Source organism: Salvelinus namaycush, chromosome 2, assembly GCF_016432855.1.
Source record: "Salvelinus namaycush isolate Seneca chromosome 2, SaNama_1.0, whole genome shotgun sequence".
Taxonomy (NCBI): domain Eukaryota; kingdom Metazoa; phylum Chordata; class Actinopteri; order Salmoniformes; family Salmonidae; genus Salvelinus; species Salvelinus namaycush.
The window spans coordinates 15,493,337-15,511,334 of NC_052308.1; the positions used below are offsets into that span (position 1 = coordinate 15,493,337).

Sequence of the window (17,998 nt, forward strand, 5' to 3'; positions counted from 1 at the left end):
AAGTATTTGGTCAATAACAAAAGTTTATCTCAATACTTTGTTATATACCCTTTGTTGGCAATGACAGAGGTCAAACGTTTTCTGTAAGTCTTCACAAGGTTTTCACACACTGTTGCTGGTATTTTGGCCCATTCCTCCATGCAGATCTCCTCTAGAGCAGTGATGTTTTGGGTCTGTTGCTGGGCAACATGGACTTTCAACTCCCTCCAAAGATTTTCTATGGGGTTGAGATCTGGAGACTGGCTAGGCAACTCCAGGACCTTGAAATGCTTCTTACGAAGCCACTCCTTCGTTGCCCGGGCGGTGTGTTTGGGATCATTGTCATGCTGAAAGACCCAGCCACGTTTCATCTTCAATGCCCTTACTGATGGAGGGAGGTTTTCACTCAAAATCTCACGATACATGGCCCCATTCATTCTTTCCTTTACACGGATCAGTCGTCCTGGTCCCTTTGCAGAAAAACAGCCCCAACGCATGATGTTTCCACCCCCATGCTTCACAGTAGGTATGGTGTTCTTTGGATGCAGCTCAGCATTCTTTCTCCTCCAAACACGACGAGTTGAGTTTTTACCAAAAAGTTCTATTTTGGTTTCATCTGACCATATGACATTCTCCCAATCTTCTTCTGGATCATCCAAATGCTCTCTAGCAAACTTCAGACGGGCCTGGACATGTACTGGCTTAAGCAGGGGGACACGTCTGGCACTGCAGGATTTGAGTCCCTGGCGGCGTAGTGTGTTACTGATGGTAGGCTTTGTTACTTTGGTCCCAGCTCTCTGCAGGTCATTCACTAGGTCCCCCCGTGTGGTTCTGGGATTTTTGCTCACCATTCTTGTGATCATTTTGACCCCACGGGGTGAGATATTGTGTGGAGCCCCAGATCGAGGGAGATTATCAGTGGTCTTGTATGTCTTCCATTTCCTAATAATTGCTCCCACAGTTGATTTATTCAAACCAAGCTGCTTACCTATTGCAGATTCAGTCTTCCCAGCCTGGTGCAGGTCTACAATTTTGTTTCTGGTGTCCTTTGACAGCTCTTTGGTCTTGGCCATAGTGGAGTTTGGAGTGTGACTGTTTGAGGTTGTGGACAGGTGTCTTTTATACTGATAACAAGTTCAAACAGGTGTCATTAATACAGGTAACGAGGGGAGGACAGAGGAGCCTCTTAAAGAATAAGTTACAGGTCTGTGAGAGCCAGAAATCTTGCTTGTTTGTAGGTGACCAAATACTTATTTTCCACCATAATTTGCAAATAAATTCATTAAAAATCCTACAATGTGATTTTCTGGATTTTTTTTCTCATTTTGTCTGTCATAGTTGAAGTGTACCTATGATGAAAATTACAGGCCTCTCTCATCTTTTTAAGTGGGAGAACTTGCACAATTGGTGGCTGACTAAATACTTTTTTGCCCCACTGTATGTGCAGATGAGGATGTGCAAGTAGAAATACTGGTGTGCAAAAGAGCAGAAAAACAAAAACAAATATGGGGATGAGGTAGGTTGTTGGTTGGATGGATGGGCAACATACAGATGGGCTGTGTACAGCTGCAGTGATCGGTAAGCTGCTCTGACAGCTGACACTTAAAGTTAGTGAGGGAGATATAAGTCTCCAACTTCAGTGATTTTTGAAATTCGTTCCAGTCATTGGCAGCAGAGAACTGGAAGGAAAGGCGGCCAAAGTAGGTGTTGGCTTTGGGGATGACCAGTGAAATATACCTGCTGGAGCGCGTGCTACGGGTGGGTGCTGCTATGGTGACCAGTGTGCTGAGTTAAGGCGGAGCTATACCTAGCAGAGACTTATAGATGACCTGGAGCCAGTGGGTTTGGCGACGAATATGTAGCGACGACCAGCCAACGTGAGCATACAGGTCGCAGTGGTGGGTAGTATATGAGGCCTTGGTGACAAAACGGATGGCACTGTGATAGACTGCATCCAATTTTCTGAGTAGAGCGTTGGAGGCTAATTTGTAAATGACATCGCCGAAGTCAAGGATCGATAGGATAGTCAGTTTTACGAGGGTAAGTTTGGCAGCATGAGTGAAGGAGGCTTTGTTGCGAAATAGGAAGCCGATAATAGATTTAACTTTGGATTGGAGATGCTTAATGTGAGTCTGGAAGGAGAGTTTACAGTCTAGCCAGACACCTAGGTATTTATAGTTGTCCACATATTCTGAGTCAGAACAGTCCGGAGTAGTGATGCTAGTCGGGCGGCTGGGTGCGGGCAGCGATCAGTTGAAGATCATGCATTTGGTTTTACTAGCATTTAAGAGCAGTTGGAGGCCTCAGAAGGAGTGTTGTATGGCGTTGAAGCTCGTATGGAGGTTTGTTAACACAGTGTCCAAAGAAGGACCAGATGTATACAGAATGGTGTTGTCTGCATAGAGGTGGATCAAAGAATCACCCGCAGCAAGAGCGACATCATTGATATATACAGAGAAAAGAGTCGGCCCGAGAATTGAATCCTGTGGCACCCACATAGAGACTGCCAGAGGTTCGGACAACAGGCCCTCCGATTTGACACACTGAACTCTATCTGAGAAGTAGTTACTGAACCAGGCGAGGCAGTCATTAGAGAAACCAAGGCTGTTGAGTCTGCCGATAATAATACAGTGATTGACAGAGTCGAAAGCCTTGTAAATTGATGTGAATTGATGTCAGGGTCCCTTAGGCTACAATACAATTATGCCTATATTGTATGCCTATATTTGGCAGCAATGGCAGCAGGTAGATCAACAAGTAATTTCAGACATACAACATTACACTTCACACACATCTTAATGACATATCAGAACAGAGCAGTTTTCAATTCAGGGGCAATGTGTTATTGGTATCCACTGCTGCCTAATCCTACCCAAAGAGGAACCTATAGTTGCAATAGAGCAGCGAGAGAAGGGGGAGATATGCCACTTATGTGAGTTATGGAGGAAGACTACGGGTGGTCAAGCTGCACAGGTCAGTGTGCAGGGCAGAGCTGATGCTGCCTGTGGTCAGACGGGTCAAAGTTACTGCTGCTCTCCATCTAATCTAATGACCAAGGGCCCAGAGGGTCAATACCAGCCATGGTCTAATTACCACTGCAATGGGTGAAATGGTTACACACACAGGGACCATGGATTGTTCTGCAATAGTTAGGCCTACACATAATTTGAAGACTTTCTCCTGACATAATTGGCATTTTTGCAGGGGCATTTTAATTTGAAATAGCCTACCAAATGAAATATGAAAATAATAAGATTATTAGAACTTACTGTTTTAGTCATTGTGTTTCCATCTGTCTCACTGAGAGCTTGGAGTAAATAAATGTGTATGTGTGGGATTATCCCTCGTCTTGATACGGTGCTCTTATAGGCCGAATAGTTACGTACTGTCTTGTTAGTGCTGACTTCTGTTGACAAGGAAGTGACACAAGGGCACAGAGTATTCCATAGGCATAGGCCATGACTCTGCAAACATGCTGAAGTCCTCACATCAACATCAACATTAGAGGACTATGTGATTTATTTAGTAAACAGTGTAGCCCATTCAAATGACAGGTTTATAAGCTAGGAGAGAAGGCTCATGAGATGAATGTGGGAAAGTATGTGAGGGGTACAAGATGTGTTTCCCTAATAAAGGCGAAGCTGTAACACAGGATAGTTATAGGCCTACTATATTAAATATTTATTAAGGGTAGGCCTATAAGTAGTTTATATGCATTTAATTATTAGTTTATAGATAGTATTAAAATCTGTTAAACAGTAACACATTGGCTGAAATTGGTGCTTGTCATGTAACCTTGTTGCCTATGTTATATAAGCTATGTTGGTATTGTAGCAAATTTGGGGGGTAGCCCTGACCGGGACTCAAACCCGGGTCCAGCAACTGTCAAACTAACACCTTAACTGTTAAGCCAAGAGGTCCAAACCTCTTGACAAGGTCGCTAGGTGTTGGTTCTTCAGGATCGGTGTCCCGTCCTCGGGACGGTTGAGCTAACGTAGGCTAATGCGATTAGCATGAGGTTGTAAGTGACAAGACAATTTCCCAGTTTTGAACTTGAAAAGTTATTAATAAACCAATTAGGCACATCTGGGCAGTCTTGATACAAAATGGTGAACCGAAATGCAATGGTTCATTGGATCAGTCTAAAAGTTTGCACATACACTGCTGCCATCTAGTGGCCAAAATCGAAATTGTGCCTTGGTTGGAATAATACATTATGGCCTTTCTCTTTGCATTTCAAAGATGACGGTAAATATTTTTTTTAAATGTTTGGTTTTTTCTTTGTACTATCTTTTACCAGATCTAATGTGTTATATTCTCCTATATTCCTTTGACATTTCCACAAACTTCAAAGTGTTTCCTTTCAAATGGTATCAAGAATATGCATATCCTTGCTTTAGGTCCTGAGCAACAGGCAGTTGATTTGGGTATGTCATTTTAGGCAAAAATTTGGAGGAAAAAGGGGCGGATCATTACCCCCTTCCTTCGGCAAAGGGTGTCCCCACACTTCTCTATAACAAGTCCCTCACATGTACACTCCTCTCTGAAGGAAGGGGGTAATGTAGCGACCTTAACGCAACACCTAGCAATCTTGTCAAGAGGTTCGGGCCTCCTGACGTAACGGTTAAGGTGCTTTAGCTTGACAGTCACTGGACCCATCCCACTTCTGACACCAATGTAGCGAATTTAAGGGGTAGCCCCGACCGAGACTCGACCCGGATCCAGCGACTGTCCATCACCTTTCGCCAAGAGGTCCGAACCGCTTGACGAGGTCGCTAGGTGTTGGGTTAAGGTCGCTACAGTATTTAGGGGAAAAATCTATTAAAGTCATTGATGGAGTTCTGAATTATACAATCTGTTGTAGTTTGCTGACATCATCTGGTTGAAATGAGAACTGCACTAGGGACCACGCTGTTCCTAGTGTAGGAATTCAAATGATTGATAGAAAGACTCCGAACCTGGAAATCTTTGTCGAACGGAGGTAACTGAACTCTTCATTGTACTTCCTGCTCCAATGGGAACCCGACTGTTTGTGACAGTCGGTTTCCCATTTTACGTACACGAAAGCGTTTTGCAACTTTGACACACTCCCCTAATGTCAGCTTGCCCGTCCTTTGCCCTGTGCTCAGCTGACACAACGCGGTTTATTATGCTTTGGGGAGCAAGAGTAGGCTTGTGTGTATTTCACCAAAGACTCGCTTCAGGATCCAAGTATTTACCGCCGATTGTTTATCATCGTCGCAACATGTCTTCGACCGGATCAACACAATTGAAACGCCCGATTTCACTACTGGGGTCGATGGCGTTTGGGGGGCGTGCTGACTCGGAGACAAGCACAAACATGGTGAAAGCCTACTTGGAGCGCGGCCACAACGATTTGGACACTGCCTTCATGTACACAGACGGACAGGCAGAAACTATCATTGGGGGAATGAATCTACCCAAAACGGGTAACGAACACAGCTTTAATAGCCTACTGTCTAGTATACTAACATTGAAAACAAAAGTAACATTATAATCTGAGTATGCTATGTTGTACCACTGCCGCAAGTGTTTTTATTTCACCAGATTTCATGCATACTAGTAGTAACAGTAACTGTAGTTACATCGGTGAGTGCATTAACAGTTAAATCATACTGGTGCATAAAGTGTGCCCAGATAACAAACTGCGATGTTACAAACCACTGCTACATTACCAGTATAACTTCTTACACATGTTCTATGACCCGATTGGATCTTATCAGCCATGTTTGTGTTTATTGCCTGTATCTACAGTGAGCATTGCCACCAAGGCCAACCCCTGGGAAGGAAAGACCCTGAAACCAGAGAGTGTGCGTTCCCAGCTGGACACCTCTCTGAAGAGACTGCGTACACAGTGTGTGGACCTCTTCTACCTCCATGCTCCAGACCATCAGAACCCCATCCAGGACACACTGCAGGCCTGCCATGAGCTCTACAAAGAGGTACCGATCCGGAGGGCAACTCTCCTCACACCCACCCCGTAATACAGGCACTTAAAGCATATTTCACACCACCTGGCTCTTTTGTAGACATCTAATTTATTGCTATGTTGGTTTTCAGGGGAAATTTAAGGAGCTTGGCTTATCAAACTATGCTGCATGGGAAGTGGCTGAAATCTTTACCATCTGCCGACACAACAACTGGATTCTTCCCACTGTTTATCAGGTAACACACACGGGAAGTCTGCATCTGTCACATACCACACTGCCTTCATTCAAAATACATCATATTATTAAATAGTAACTAACTTCTGAATGCTGTTTATCCTTTTCTTTTTTGACACCACACTCCAAAAAGCAAGTTTTGTCTAATCATGATTATTGTCCAGTCGTGTGCTCCAGTGCTGCAAGGAAATACCTAGTTAAGCTGCAGCTAGCCCAGAACAGAGTGGCACGTCTTGCTCGTCATTGTAATCAGAGGGATGATATAAATACTATGCATACCAGTCTCTCTTGGCTAAGAGTTGAGGAGACTGACTGCATCACTTTTTATAAGAAACATTGTGTTGAAAATCCCAAATTGTTTGCATAGTCAACTTACACACAGCTCTGACAAACACACTTACCCCACCAGACATGCCACCAGGGGTCTTTTCACAGTCCCCAAATCCAGAACAAATTCAAGAAAGTGTAGTATTGTAGAGCCATTATTGCATGGAACTCCGTTCCATCTCATATTGCTCAAATAAACAGCACACCTGGTTTCAAAACACAGATAAAGCAACACCTCACGGCACAACGCCTCTCCCCTATTTGACCTAGATAGTTTGTGTATGTATTGATATGTAGGCTACTTGTACCTTAAAAAAAGTATTCTATCCTTGAGCTGTTCTTGTCTATTAATGTTCTGTATTATGTCATGTTTTGTGTGGACCCCAGGAAGAGTAGCTGCTGATTTTGCAACAGCTAATGGGGATCCTAATAAAATACCAAATAACTGTGCCTTTCTGTAGGGAATGTACAATGCCACCACACGACAGGTGGAGACAGAACTGCTACCATGTCTGAGATACTACAGCATCAGATTCTATGCATACAACCCTCTAGCAGGTACTGTGCATCTAAACTCAGCAAAAAAAGAAACGTCCCCTTTTCAGGAACCTGTTTTTCAAAGATAAGTCGTAAAAATCCAAATAACTTTACAGATCTTCATTGTAAAGGGTTTAAAAACTGTTTCCCATGCTTGTTCTATGAACCATAATTAATGAACATGCACCTGTGGAACGGTCGTTAAGACACTAACAGCTTACAGACGGTAGGCAATTAAGGTCACAGTTATGAAAACTCAGAACACTAAAGAGGCCTTTCTACTGACTCTGAAAAACACCAAAAGAAAGATGCCCAGGGTCCCTGCTCATCTGCGTGAACGTGCCTTAGGCATGCTGCAAGGAGGCATGAGGACTGCAGATGTGGCCAGGGCAATAAATTGCAATGTTCATACTGTGAGACGCCTAAGACAGCGCTACAGGGAGACAGGACGGACAGCTGATCGTCGTCGCAGTGGCAGACCACGTGTAACAACACCTGCACAGGATCGGTACATCCGAACATCACATCTGCAGGACAGGTACAGGATGGCAACAACTGCCCGAGTTACACCATGAACTCACATTCCCTCCATCGGTGCTCAGACTGTTCACAATAGGCTGAACTGAGGGCTTGTAGACCTGTTGTAAGGCAGTTCCTCACCAGACATCACCGTCGCCTATGGGCACCAACCCACTATTGCTGGACCAGACAGGACTGGCAAAAAGTGCTCTTCACTGACGAGTCATGGATTTGCGTTTATCGATGAAGGAATGAGCGTTACACCGAGGCCTGTACTCTTGAGCGGGATCGATTTGGCGGTGGAGGGTCCATCATGGTTTGGGGTGGTGTGTCACAGCATCATCGGACTGAGCTTGTCATTGCAGGCAATCTCAACGCTGTGCATTACAGGGAAGACATCCTCCTCCCTCATGTGGTACCCTTCCTGCAGGCTCATCCTGACATGACCCTCCAGCATGACAATGTCACCAGCCATACTGCTCGTTCTCTGTGTGATTTCCTGCAAGGCAGGAAAGTCAGTGTTCTGCCATGGCCAGCGAAGAGCCTGGATCTCAATCCCATCGAGCACATCTGGGACCTGTTGGATTGGAGGGTGAGGGCTAGGGCCATTCCCCCCAGAAATGTCAGGGAACTTGCAGGTGCCTTGGTGGAAGAGTGGGGTAACATCTCACAGCAAGAACTGGCAAATCTGGTGCAGTCCATGAAATGCACAGCAGCACTTAATGTAGCTAGTGGCCACACCAGATACTGTTACTTTTGACACCCCCTCTAACAGAAATGGAATAATGTGTCCCTGAACAGTCACATGTCTGTGGAACTTGTTCAGTTTATGTCTCAGTTGTTGAATCTTATGTTCATACAAATATTTACACATGTTAAGTTTGCTGAAAATAAATGCAGTTGACAGTGTGAGGATGTTTCTTTTTTTGCTGAGTTTATAACACCTCTAAAATGGCAAGATATTGAGGATCATAAAAAATCTCAATGTCTAGTGTGAGAACTTGGTTTAACATTCACTCTGTTCTTCTGTGCAACCAGGGGGCCTTCTCACAGGGAAGTACCATTATCAGGACAAAGAAGGTTCTCAGCCTTCAGGACGTTTCTTTGGTAACAACTGGGCTGGTGCTTACAGAGACAGGTGAGATAACAGAATAAAATATTATTAATAATAAACTAGTATGGTCACAGTAGTTACTCACAATAAAAACATGATTTGTCCAGATTACCTTTACACTAGATACAATTAAACATTACATTTGGATGATTTATGTGTTGTGTGTCAGGTACTGGAAGGAGAGCCACTTCCAGGCGATAGACCTTGTTCAGAATGCCATGGAGACAGCGTATGGCTCAAACAAACCCTCCATGACATCTGCTGCTCTACGCTGGATGTACCACCACTCCCACCTCAAGGTAACCGACCACATTCAATAATGAACAGGGACAACTCACTATCAGCTAGGTCACTTTGGCTGCATTTACATAGGCAGCCTAATTCAGACCTTTTTCCAGTAATTGACTAATTCCACTAATCAGATCAGCTCTTTTGCCATAATTGGGCAAAATATCAGAATTGGGCTGCCTGTAAAAACAGTCAATGATTACAAATCAAATTTCTTTACAATGTGAAAAGGAACATTTCACTCAATGTCAGCAGTGCTATTTAAACAATCTTCATAAGTGTATGTAGTGTTAATTGTTGGGTCCTCTTGTTCCAGGGTGATTTGGGAGATGGTGTAATCATTGGGATGTCCAGTATGGATCAGCTAGAGCAAAACCTTTCTGCCTCTGAGGAGGGGCCTCTGGATGAGCGTGTGGTGGAGGCATTCAAACATGCCTGGGACCTGGTGGCCCACGAGTGCCCCAATTACTTCCGCTAGATGGCTCCTCAACAACCCTGGCTAGTCTCGAGCCCACATCTGATCGACTATGTCCACTGACTGTTGCCTTTTTACCAAATGTGCCGTATACAGTTAGCTAATTAACATGTACAGTGAGATGTAGGTTTTATAAATAAGTCAGTTTGGTTATCAGATCGATGCTTTAGCAAAATTACAAAAAAAGTGCAGATTATGATTTTGGTCCTATTATATCACTTCATGCAAATTCAATGAATCAATTGAGGGTAGTTGTGTTTTCAGGAAACTTTTTCTGGTGGCTGTCTTGGCTTTAATAAACTGGGGAGCAATTGGGAAAGTATTTTTTTCCTTAATGATATATCTGCCATGGCCAAAGCATTTGATGAACGTTGTGGGTCACGCTTTTACAGCCTAGCTTAAAGATATACTTCGCATTAACAATTCCAACTTTCTTTTGTGGGATGTTTTATAGGACAACCCAGCATACTGTAGGTTGGTACTGTTGTAAACCCAGCATACTGTAGGTTGGTACTGTTGTATTTGAGTGGACCAATAAAAATGTATAAAGCACAAAATGTATATACAATTCCATGGGTAACATTGCAATTAGGAAACACTTTAAAGTAGTTTGTTTTGACGTCACCTAAAAAAAGGCACAGTATTAAAAACATTAAGTCTGAGAAGTCCATTGCTCTATCCAGATTCATTCCCTTCTTCCTCTTTGTCATCGTTATCCTGCATGGCCTCTTCCTCAGCTAGCTTCTCAAAGTCGCTCGTTTCAGAGTTCCACATGCACTGGATCTGCACTCTGAATTCAGCCATCTCAATCCCAAAGAGTTTCTATGTTATGGAAAATAAGTGAATTTGATTAGATAAGCCATTTATAGGACCATCTAGCAACTGGACTTCCAAAATGTCTCAGGCCTATCAGAAGGTGTAGCCTGGGGGGACACTTTAGAACTCACCAGAATACGGGCCTGTTCAGGGGTTAGTGTGTCTCCCTCTTTGCACACTTCATGGTCTTTCAGTAGCGTCACCACTCCTACGACAAAACAATGGGGTATAAGCCAACAATTGCAACATGTATTCCTTCTTTGGAATGAATCAAAAGATCAGAAGTTGAAGTTTGTATCTGAAGCATCCTATCATTACAGACTTAGGAAAGCGTTCTCTGAACATCAGAGACATGTTCTCACCTTTCTTGAGTGCTGTGGGGAGACCCAACTGTCTTAGCTGTGGCTCCATGGAGTGAGGGAACTGTTCCAGGGGTCCTTCATCAAGTGTTATGGCCATCCCTGCCTTGTTTCCTGCTCGTGCAAAATCTATCTCTTTGAACTGGCTGAAATACCTGAAGAACATTTATCAAGAGAAAAACTTATATGAAACTACCACAGAGGACAAGGAATCAGCCGCAGCACTGGATCGTCACAAAAAAGGACTCAAGCTAATGATTGTACATTTTTAATGGAAATATTGAATCAAAATATTGATCTACTTACTCTTGTACCTCTTCTTTGGTTTTATTTGTGAATAACACACCCACTTCTCCTCTCAGAAACCTGCTGACCTACAAAATAAGCAGGCCGACATTAATTGAACCCCTTGCAAAGTGTCATTGTGCAATTTGACCCTTACTTTATCACAGATTTGACATACCTTGTGCAAATTGTCTTTGTACTCGCTTGTTGATCCTTTACCTATAGCGATCATCATCACTTTGTTTTTGCCAAAAAAGAATCTGTGAAAGTGAAGAAAAACCTTAGTCAAACTGGCTAGTCAGCTACATGTATTTATGCACATAACACGTAGGTGTCTGACCATTTGATTTGTCTTAACAATGAGAACCAGACTGCATAGACTAGTGTGTTGAGTGTTCATGTGTGTTCTTACCGACTGTGTTTCCAGGCTGTCCTGATGTCTTTCAATTTGTTGTTCCTCATGTTTGCCACAGAGAAGATGAACAGGTGCTTGTACATATCCACACATTTCCGCAACTATAAGGTCACGGACATACAGATACAGACTATTAGTCAAAGAGTTTTAGCTGGATATCATTGTCAGACAGGAAACAACTAGCTAACTAGGATTGAATGGTCAGAAATAGTTACCTCTTCTATTAAGTTCTGTTTTGTTTCCAGACCCTTCTTGGCTGTTTTTGTTAGTGAAACTGAGAAGTGAAAAAGGCACACAATAAGGGTTAATACCTACAGGACAACAAAAAATGTTCAGCAATAGCTATATTTGCAAACATAACCTGCTTGCTAGCTAGCGATTAGCTTATGGTGCTAGCTAGTTACAGTATGTAATTAGCTAGCTAGCGGCCTCCTCTTTCACCTCTTGATGCAATACATCCCCTGCAAATGCTATAGTAGTGAACTGAATCTCAAGTAATGCATTCAGCCAAACTATACTTAATATACTCTTCATCTACTGGATGAATCTGACATAAAAACCTACTTTTCTTGTCCCTCTTTGACTTTGGCATGGTTCTCTCGTTGTAGAACAAGACCTAGTGAGGAAAAGGACTCCACGTGTTTCTGTCTACTGAATATAGCTGTCCAAAATATGCCTGACAATAATTCACTATTCACTTGCATTTTCTGAGCTAATTTTCTGTCGCATCATTGAATTTAAATGAGATATTGAGTTTGATAATAGGAATACATTATTTAATCATCTGGATTAAACGTGTAGAAAAATGTGCTTTACAGACATGTCTCTTTCCCCCCCAGCAGATGGAACCCTGCAAACATAAGAGGGCACAAATAAGTGTATTAACAAGGCAATCTTAATAAAGCCATTAGAACTTAGTATTGTGTGACAGAAATAATGATTTCCTTCTTTATTCTATGGAGTTTTCTGTTGAGTGTCAATAATGTAGCTACATCTTTGCATAATTCATGTTCTGCAATGACAGCAAAATTGACAGCAGTGTCCCTTGAGTGAGATGTCTGTGGCATGTGCATCTCTGAAATGTGATTCAATGTAGGATAGTTAATCAATGTGTACTGCTTTAACAAACAAATGGATACCGTGAATAGAACCATCTATGTGCGTGTTGCCTGCTGGCTTTGTGTAATAATTCTCTATGCCAGATGAGTTTATGTGTTATGTTATCTGTGAACCTGAAGTGAGAAATGCAGTAGCAAGAGGTGAAATCCCACATAGACAAATTACAGCCATATCCACAAAGCGTCTCAGGGTAGGAGTGCTGATCCAGGTCAGGACCAGTTTTTCACTTTTAGATTATAATGAATATGAATATATGGACAGATCCTATATTACACCTAAGTGCAAATGTTGTTCATTTACTACAGCTCAGAATGCAACAGCACAGTCCCCTCCAAGCTTATCACCAAGCTCAGGACTGGAACTGAACACCTCCCTCTGCAATTGCATCTCGGACATCCTGACGGGCCGCCCCCAGTTGGTGAGGGTAGGCAACAACACATCCGCCATGCTGACCTCAACACAGGGGCCCCTCCTGGGAGCGTGCTTAGTCCCCTCCTGTTCTCCCTGTTCACCGCTCACGACTCCAACACAATCATTAAGTTTGCTCATGACATGATGGTGATAGGCCTGATCACCGGCGACGATGACACAGTCTATAGGTCAAGGGGTCAGTGACCTGGTAGTGTGGTGCCAGGACAACAACCTCACCCTTAACGTCAGCAAGACAAAGAAGCTGATCGTGGACTACAGAGAGCCGAGCAAAGCCCCATCCACATTGATGGGCTGTGTGACTCATCACATACGCTGCTGCTACTTTTTATTATCTACTGTATCCTGTTGCCTAGTCATTTTACCCCTTACTATATGCACATATCTACCTCAATTATCTCATAGCCCTGCGCATCGACTCTGTACTGGTACCCTGTGTATATACCCAAGTTATCGTTACTCATTGTGTATTTATTCCTTGTGTTATTATCTTTCTATTATTTTTCTATTTTTCTCTCTGCATTGTTGGGAAGCATATCACTGTTAGTCTACACTTGTTGGCTACGAAGCATGTGGCAAATGGCAAATAAAAATAGATTTGATAATGTATTAGCATTTGTGGTACAAATCACATTCAAGTCATGGGACCGATATTATAATGTTTTGCGCATCATGTCAAAATCATCTGAAAGTATCTAAATTGATTGTGAAGATCAAAAAAGCCACTTATAGATGTTTTGAGCATGATGTGTGAAAAATGTTGCTCTCAGTCCCATGATTTGAATGGGATTTTTGCCACAAATGCTAAAACATTAGCATGTGGAAACAGTGCCAGCATGGATTGCTGTCATACCTTGTGCATAGACTGCTTAAAGGGTAAGGAAACCAATTAGTAATTTTGTAATTTGAGTGAACTATCCCTTAATTTTTTTTACTTTTATGTCTTATAATAACTTTTTACTGCTTGAGTAGGCTACCAGTCCAGACAAAAGATTAAATGTTTTTAGAAGATCCGGATGTCAGCTTTCTGTTTTACTCAGATTATTCAATATTCAGTTGTAATCATCATTATGCTGTGAAAGATTAATAAAGGCTGCTGTCTTTGTCTCACACATATATTTGGCAGACTTTGACCCTCTATAGATGGGAATCATGTTCAAGGGAAGCTTTAAAATATCACAATGCATTCCCTCTCCGTCATGTATTGTTCTTTCACACAGGCCTAATGGGAAATAGTATATGATGGGTGTAGTAGTTATAGATTCCCTCTATATAAAAATAAATGTCAAATCAAAATCAAATCAAATGTTATTTGTCACGCTTCATAAAACAACAGGTGTAGACTAACAGTGAAATGCTTACGAGTCCTTTTGCAACAATGCAGAGTTAAAGATAAAGATAACAAATATAACATATAAATAGTGGCACTAGGAAGAAATCCACAGTGAATAACAATAACGAGTAAGAATAAAATGGTTATATACAGGGAGTACTACAGTAGTACCGAGTCGATATGCAGGGGTACAAGGTAATTGAGGTAGCTATGTGCATATAGCTAGGGGTAAAGTGACTAGGCAACAGTTTTATTTTTATACCTTTATTTAACTAGGCAAGTCAGTTAAGAACAAATTCTTATTTTCAATGATGGCCTAGGAACAGTGGGTTAACTGCCTTGTTCAGGGGCAGAATAACAGATTTTTACCTTGTCAGCTCGGGGATTCAATCTTGCAACCTTTCGGTTACTAGTCCAACGCTCTAACCACTAGTCTACCTGCCGCCCATAACAGTACACAGTATAGATGATAAACAGCTGTAGCAGCAGCATGTGGAGCAGTAGCAGCATATGTGGTGAGTGTGAAAGTGTGTGTGTGAGTGTGTGTCTGTATATCCAAGACCTGGCATTTGGGGTGTAGGCAGATACCCAATGGGCTTGACGGTTCTCTTCTCATCACTCATCTTGAAAAAACATATACCAAAAACTTGGAAATCAATCAATCTGCCATCACTAACACAAACGATAAATTCAATTATTTATTATTTTAAAGGAAAAAGCATGGGCAACCGAGAAAAACAAATTGGTACAATTTAAGGCCAAGTGGGGGTATGATATTTGGGGTATGATTTTTGGGGTATGTAATTTGTGCATCTGTAACTTTCGCACTCATCATTATTCACGATTCATTCAGCACAATCCGTAATCATGGTAGCATCCACATTAATTAGAAACATTATTTTCTTATTGACAATAAAAATGACTCCAAAATACGATACTTTATTTACCATTAATTTATTTTGGGCACCAAATCATCTGAAACACAACCAGTGAATTTGTCCCAATACTTTTGGTCCACTAAAATGGCAACTGCAAGGCAAAAATAAAAATGTTGTAAACTCTAAACAGTTCACCCGATATGGATGAAAATAGCCTCAAATTAAAGCTCTTTAACCTCATAATCATTGTACCACTTCAAATCCAAAGTGCGGGAGTACAGAGCCAAAACAACAACAAAAATGGTCACTGTATTTAGCAGAAATATGAGGGAAAATACAGTTCCCCAAAATTGAATGATGGACAAATTATCCCTAGAATTAGACTAGGCTACCTTGAACAAAAATGTAGCCTAGTCTAATTCTAGGGATAATTTATCCATCATTCAATTTTGGGGAACTGTATTTTCCCTCATATTTCTGCATTTTGGGCTTCAGAGCTCCCAGTCAACCTCTGCACAAAACACAAATTGTTCAACCTTAAAATGAAGCAAAACAATATCATCTTAAAAAAAAGATGACAGCGTGATAGATGGCCATCAAATTATCAAAGCCATAAAGTTTGGTGTATTTGAGAGCACCAGCTGTTCCGGATGACTGTGTGATCTCGCTTTCCATAGACAATGTGAGTAAGACCTTTAATTAAACAGGTTAATATTCGCAGACCGAATACCAGGACTCTAATATTTGAACAAAAACGTTTTGTTCAAGGTAGCCTAGTCTAATTCTATGGATAATTTTTGTTCAAGGTAGCCTAGTCTAATTCTAGGGATAATTTGTCCATCATAAAATTTGGGGGAACTGTATTTTCCCTCATTTTCTGGACTTTGGGCTTTATTAATTTTTTTTGTACTGTGAGCGCGTGAGTTTGTTTTTGCTCGTGAGGGGGCGTAACAGAGAATGGGAGGGGCGATGCATACGTTGCCCAGTTGAGCAGCTTGAAACATGATCCAGCGGCGCCACGAAGAGGCAGGGCTATAGACTAGAAGCATAGTGTTATCACACCGAGGTACCAGAGTTCGGAGAGATACGTGATTAGGAGCGAAGAGAGAGAGAAAAAGAGAGAGAGAGAGAGAAAGAGAGAGAGAGAGAGTAGTGTAGAGAATGGGAAAGGGAGTAACTGGGAGCATTCAGCATCTGACAAATCAAAGGCACCGTGTCTCATATTCCTGCGTATAGCAGAGGAGGATGGAGCCTTGCCGGTTGAGCCAGAGGACTGGGCCGATAAGATGATCTGTTTGTGGATACCATTGTGTTTTTGTTCGCACCAATAGGAACATGTGTTTTCTGGAGGTTTGAGGAAAGTAATGGTTGCATCACCTTCAACTGCGCTGTCAATCTCATTTCAAAGAGCCACATCATAAGAAACTCCGTGGGGAACTGGCCTTTTGGAGGATATGCAGAAAAAGGATCGGTTTGGTTGTTAAATTATTTTAGCAAACCAAGCATTAAAACCAGCGGTTATCAGTTTTATGTTTACCAGTATGATGAACTCTTTTTTTGATACTTCGCCTGCTGCTATGATCGCTACAGTTCCTGTCAGCCGTATGTCCACTTCTGGGTCGGGCGCGGTAACCAGTGCTCTGCGAAATGATTTGGGGTCCAATATCCATGTCCTGAAGACTCTGAACCTGCGGTTTCGCTGTTTTCTTGCTAAGGTTCATGAACTAGAGCGGAGAAACAAATTATTAGAGAACCAACTGCAGCAAGCCTTGGAGCAACAACGATACCAAGTATACACACGTGAAGTAGCTGTCCAAACCGACTCTACTGAATCCCGACTGCCTGGCACCATTTGGAGTTTCACGCACGTGAGGAGACACGGCGAGCGCTATGAGACTCTCCAGGGGCCCGGTGTATCCTGGAATCACCCGGACGGTGTTGGGGTCCAAATCGATACCATCACACCAGAAATAAGAGCTCTGTATAATGTTTTGGCTAAAGTCAAGCGAGAGAGAGACGAATACAGGAGAAGGTAAGTACCAACAAACTACTGCATTCCGACAGTGACATCAGTGCGCATTTCCCATTGCAGCAGTTTTAGGCCTGACTGAAGCAGCAGCATCAGTCTACACATTATTTCTGCATTTAATTCTAATTGGATGGTAATAATATATGCTGATTATTTGTCACCAGATAGGAATTAATGAAATGCGTCATTGGTAGCCTAATATAAAGAAACTGCAACTCTCAAAACCTCAAATTTGGTGAAAGGTGGACTGATTCATTGCATATTTTGGTAGCCAAGCAGCAAGGGTATTGTAACGCTTGCCAAAACCATGCGATTGCGCGATACCCTCTAGACTTCAGTTTAGTTTTAACTCAAGGCAGATTTGTTAACTTTTTACATAATTGTTTAATTTTCACTCTACTAGGTCTGCAGGCGTTTCCCCCAACCCAGTACTAACACACCCGTTTGAAATAATGAACTAATCATCCTCCATGATTGGCTGAATCAGGTTTGTTACTGCTGGGCTGGAACAAAACCTTGCACTGTACCTCCCTGGGACCAAAGTTAGGTACCCGAGAGCCGTCATTCATCTGTTCCTGCTGGGTGTTTTGTTGTTTGACACTGTGTCAAGTATAGGCTGGTTACATTCAATCCTATGGAATAGTAGAGATGAACCATTGTTTGAAACCTCCTTCAGTGACCCATGAGCAGTTATGTGGCTTCTAGGCCTGAAGGTGTTGTTATCATGGTGGGATATAGAAATAATAAAGAATATAGCTAAAAGCAGCCAGAGATTATACAATACAGGTTGTTTGCAATGTTTCACGTTGGTACAGTAATACATGTAGCGAGGATGCTGAAACTAGAGGGTATGTCCGATGGAAAATGGTGGGAAAAATCTAATTTTATTGGTCGCATACACATATTTAGCA

The 17,998-nt window shown here is 42.2% G+C and overlaps 3 protein-coding genes across 3 annotated transcripts in view; 2 read left to right on the forward strand and 1 right to left on the reverse strand.

Annotated features, from left to right (window-relative positions):
* The first annotated feature begins 5,041 nt into the window (after nt 1-5,041).
* akr7a3 (aldo-keto reductase family 7, member A3 (aflatoxin aldehyde reductase)) lies at nt 5,042-9,985 on the forward strand. The gene is made up of 7 exons (XM_039008384.1): nt 5,042-5,429; nt 5,755-5,942; nt 6,061-6,165; nt 6,953-7,049; nt 8,586-8,685; nt 8,831-8,960; nt 9,266-9,985. Exons 1-7 carry the CDS (start codon nt 5,075-5,077, stop codon nt 9,425-9,427), a joined length of 1,137 nt encoding a protein of 378 aa, XP_038864312.1. The 5' UTR covers nt 5,042-5,074; the 3' UTR covers nt 9,428-9,985.
* Nucleotides 9,830-11,946, reverse strand: LOC120059383 (mRNA turnover protein 4 homolog). Its single transcript, XM_039008397.1, has 8 exons — nt 11,864-11,946; nt 11,515-11,573; nt 11,297-11,400; nt 11,063-11,144; nt 10,906-10,973; nt 10,603-10,754; nt 10,372-10,448; nt 9,830-10,246 (listed from the first exon to the last, which is right to left on the reverse strand). Exons 1-8 carry the CDS (start codon nt 11,889-11,891, stop codon nt 10,100-10,102), a joined length of 717 nt encoding a protein of 238 aa, XP_038864325.1. The 5' UTR covers nt 11,892-11,946; the 3' UTR covers nt 9,830-10,099.
* Nucleotides 11,947-16,635: 4,689 nt separating this feature from the next.
* The window catches only part of iffo2b (intermediate filament family orphan 2b), a 41,278-nt gene continuing 39,915 nt past the window's right edge, over nt 16,636-17,998 (forward strand). Inside the window, exon 1 of the mRNA XM_038964163.1 lies at nt 16,636-17,090. Within this exon, the coding sequence (XP_038820091.1) occupies nt 16,636-17,090 (455 nt within the window). The remainder of the gene's footprint in view (nt 17,091-17,998) is intronic.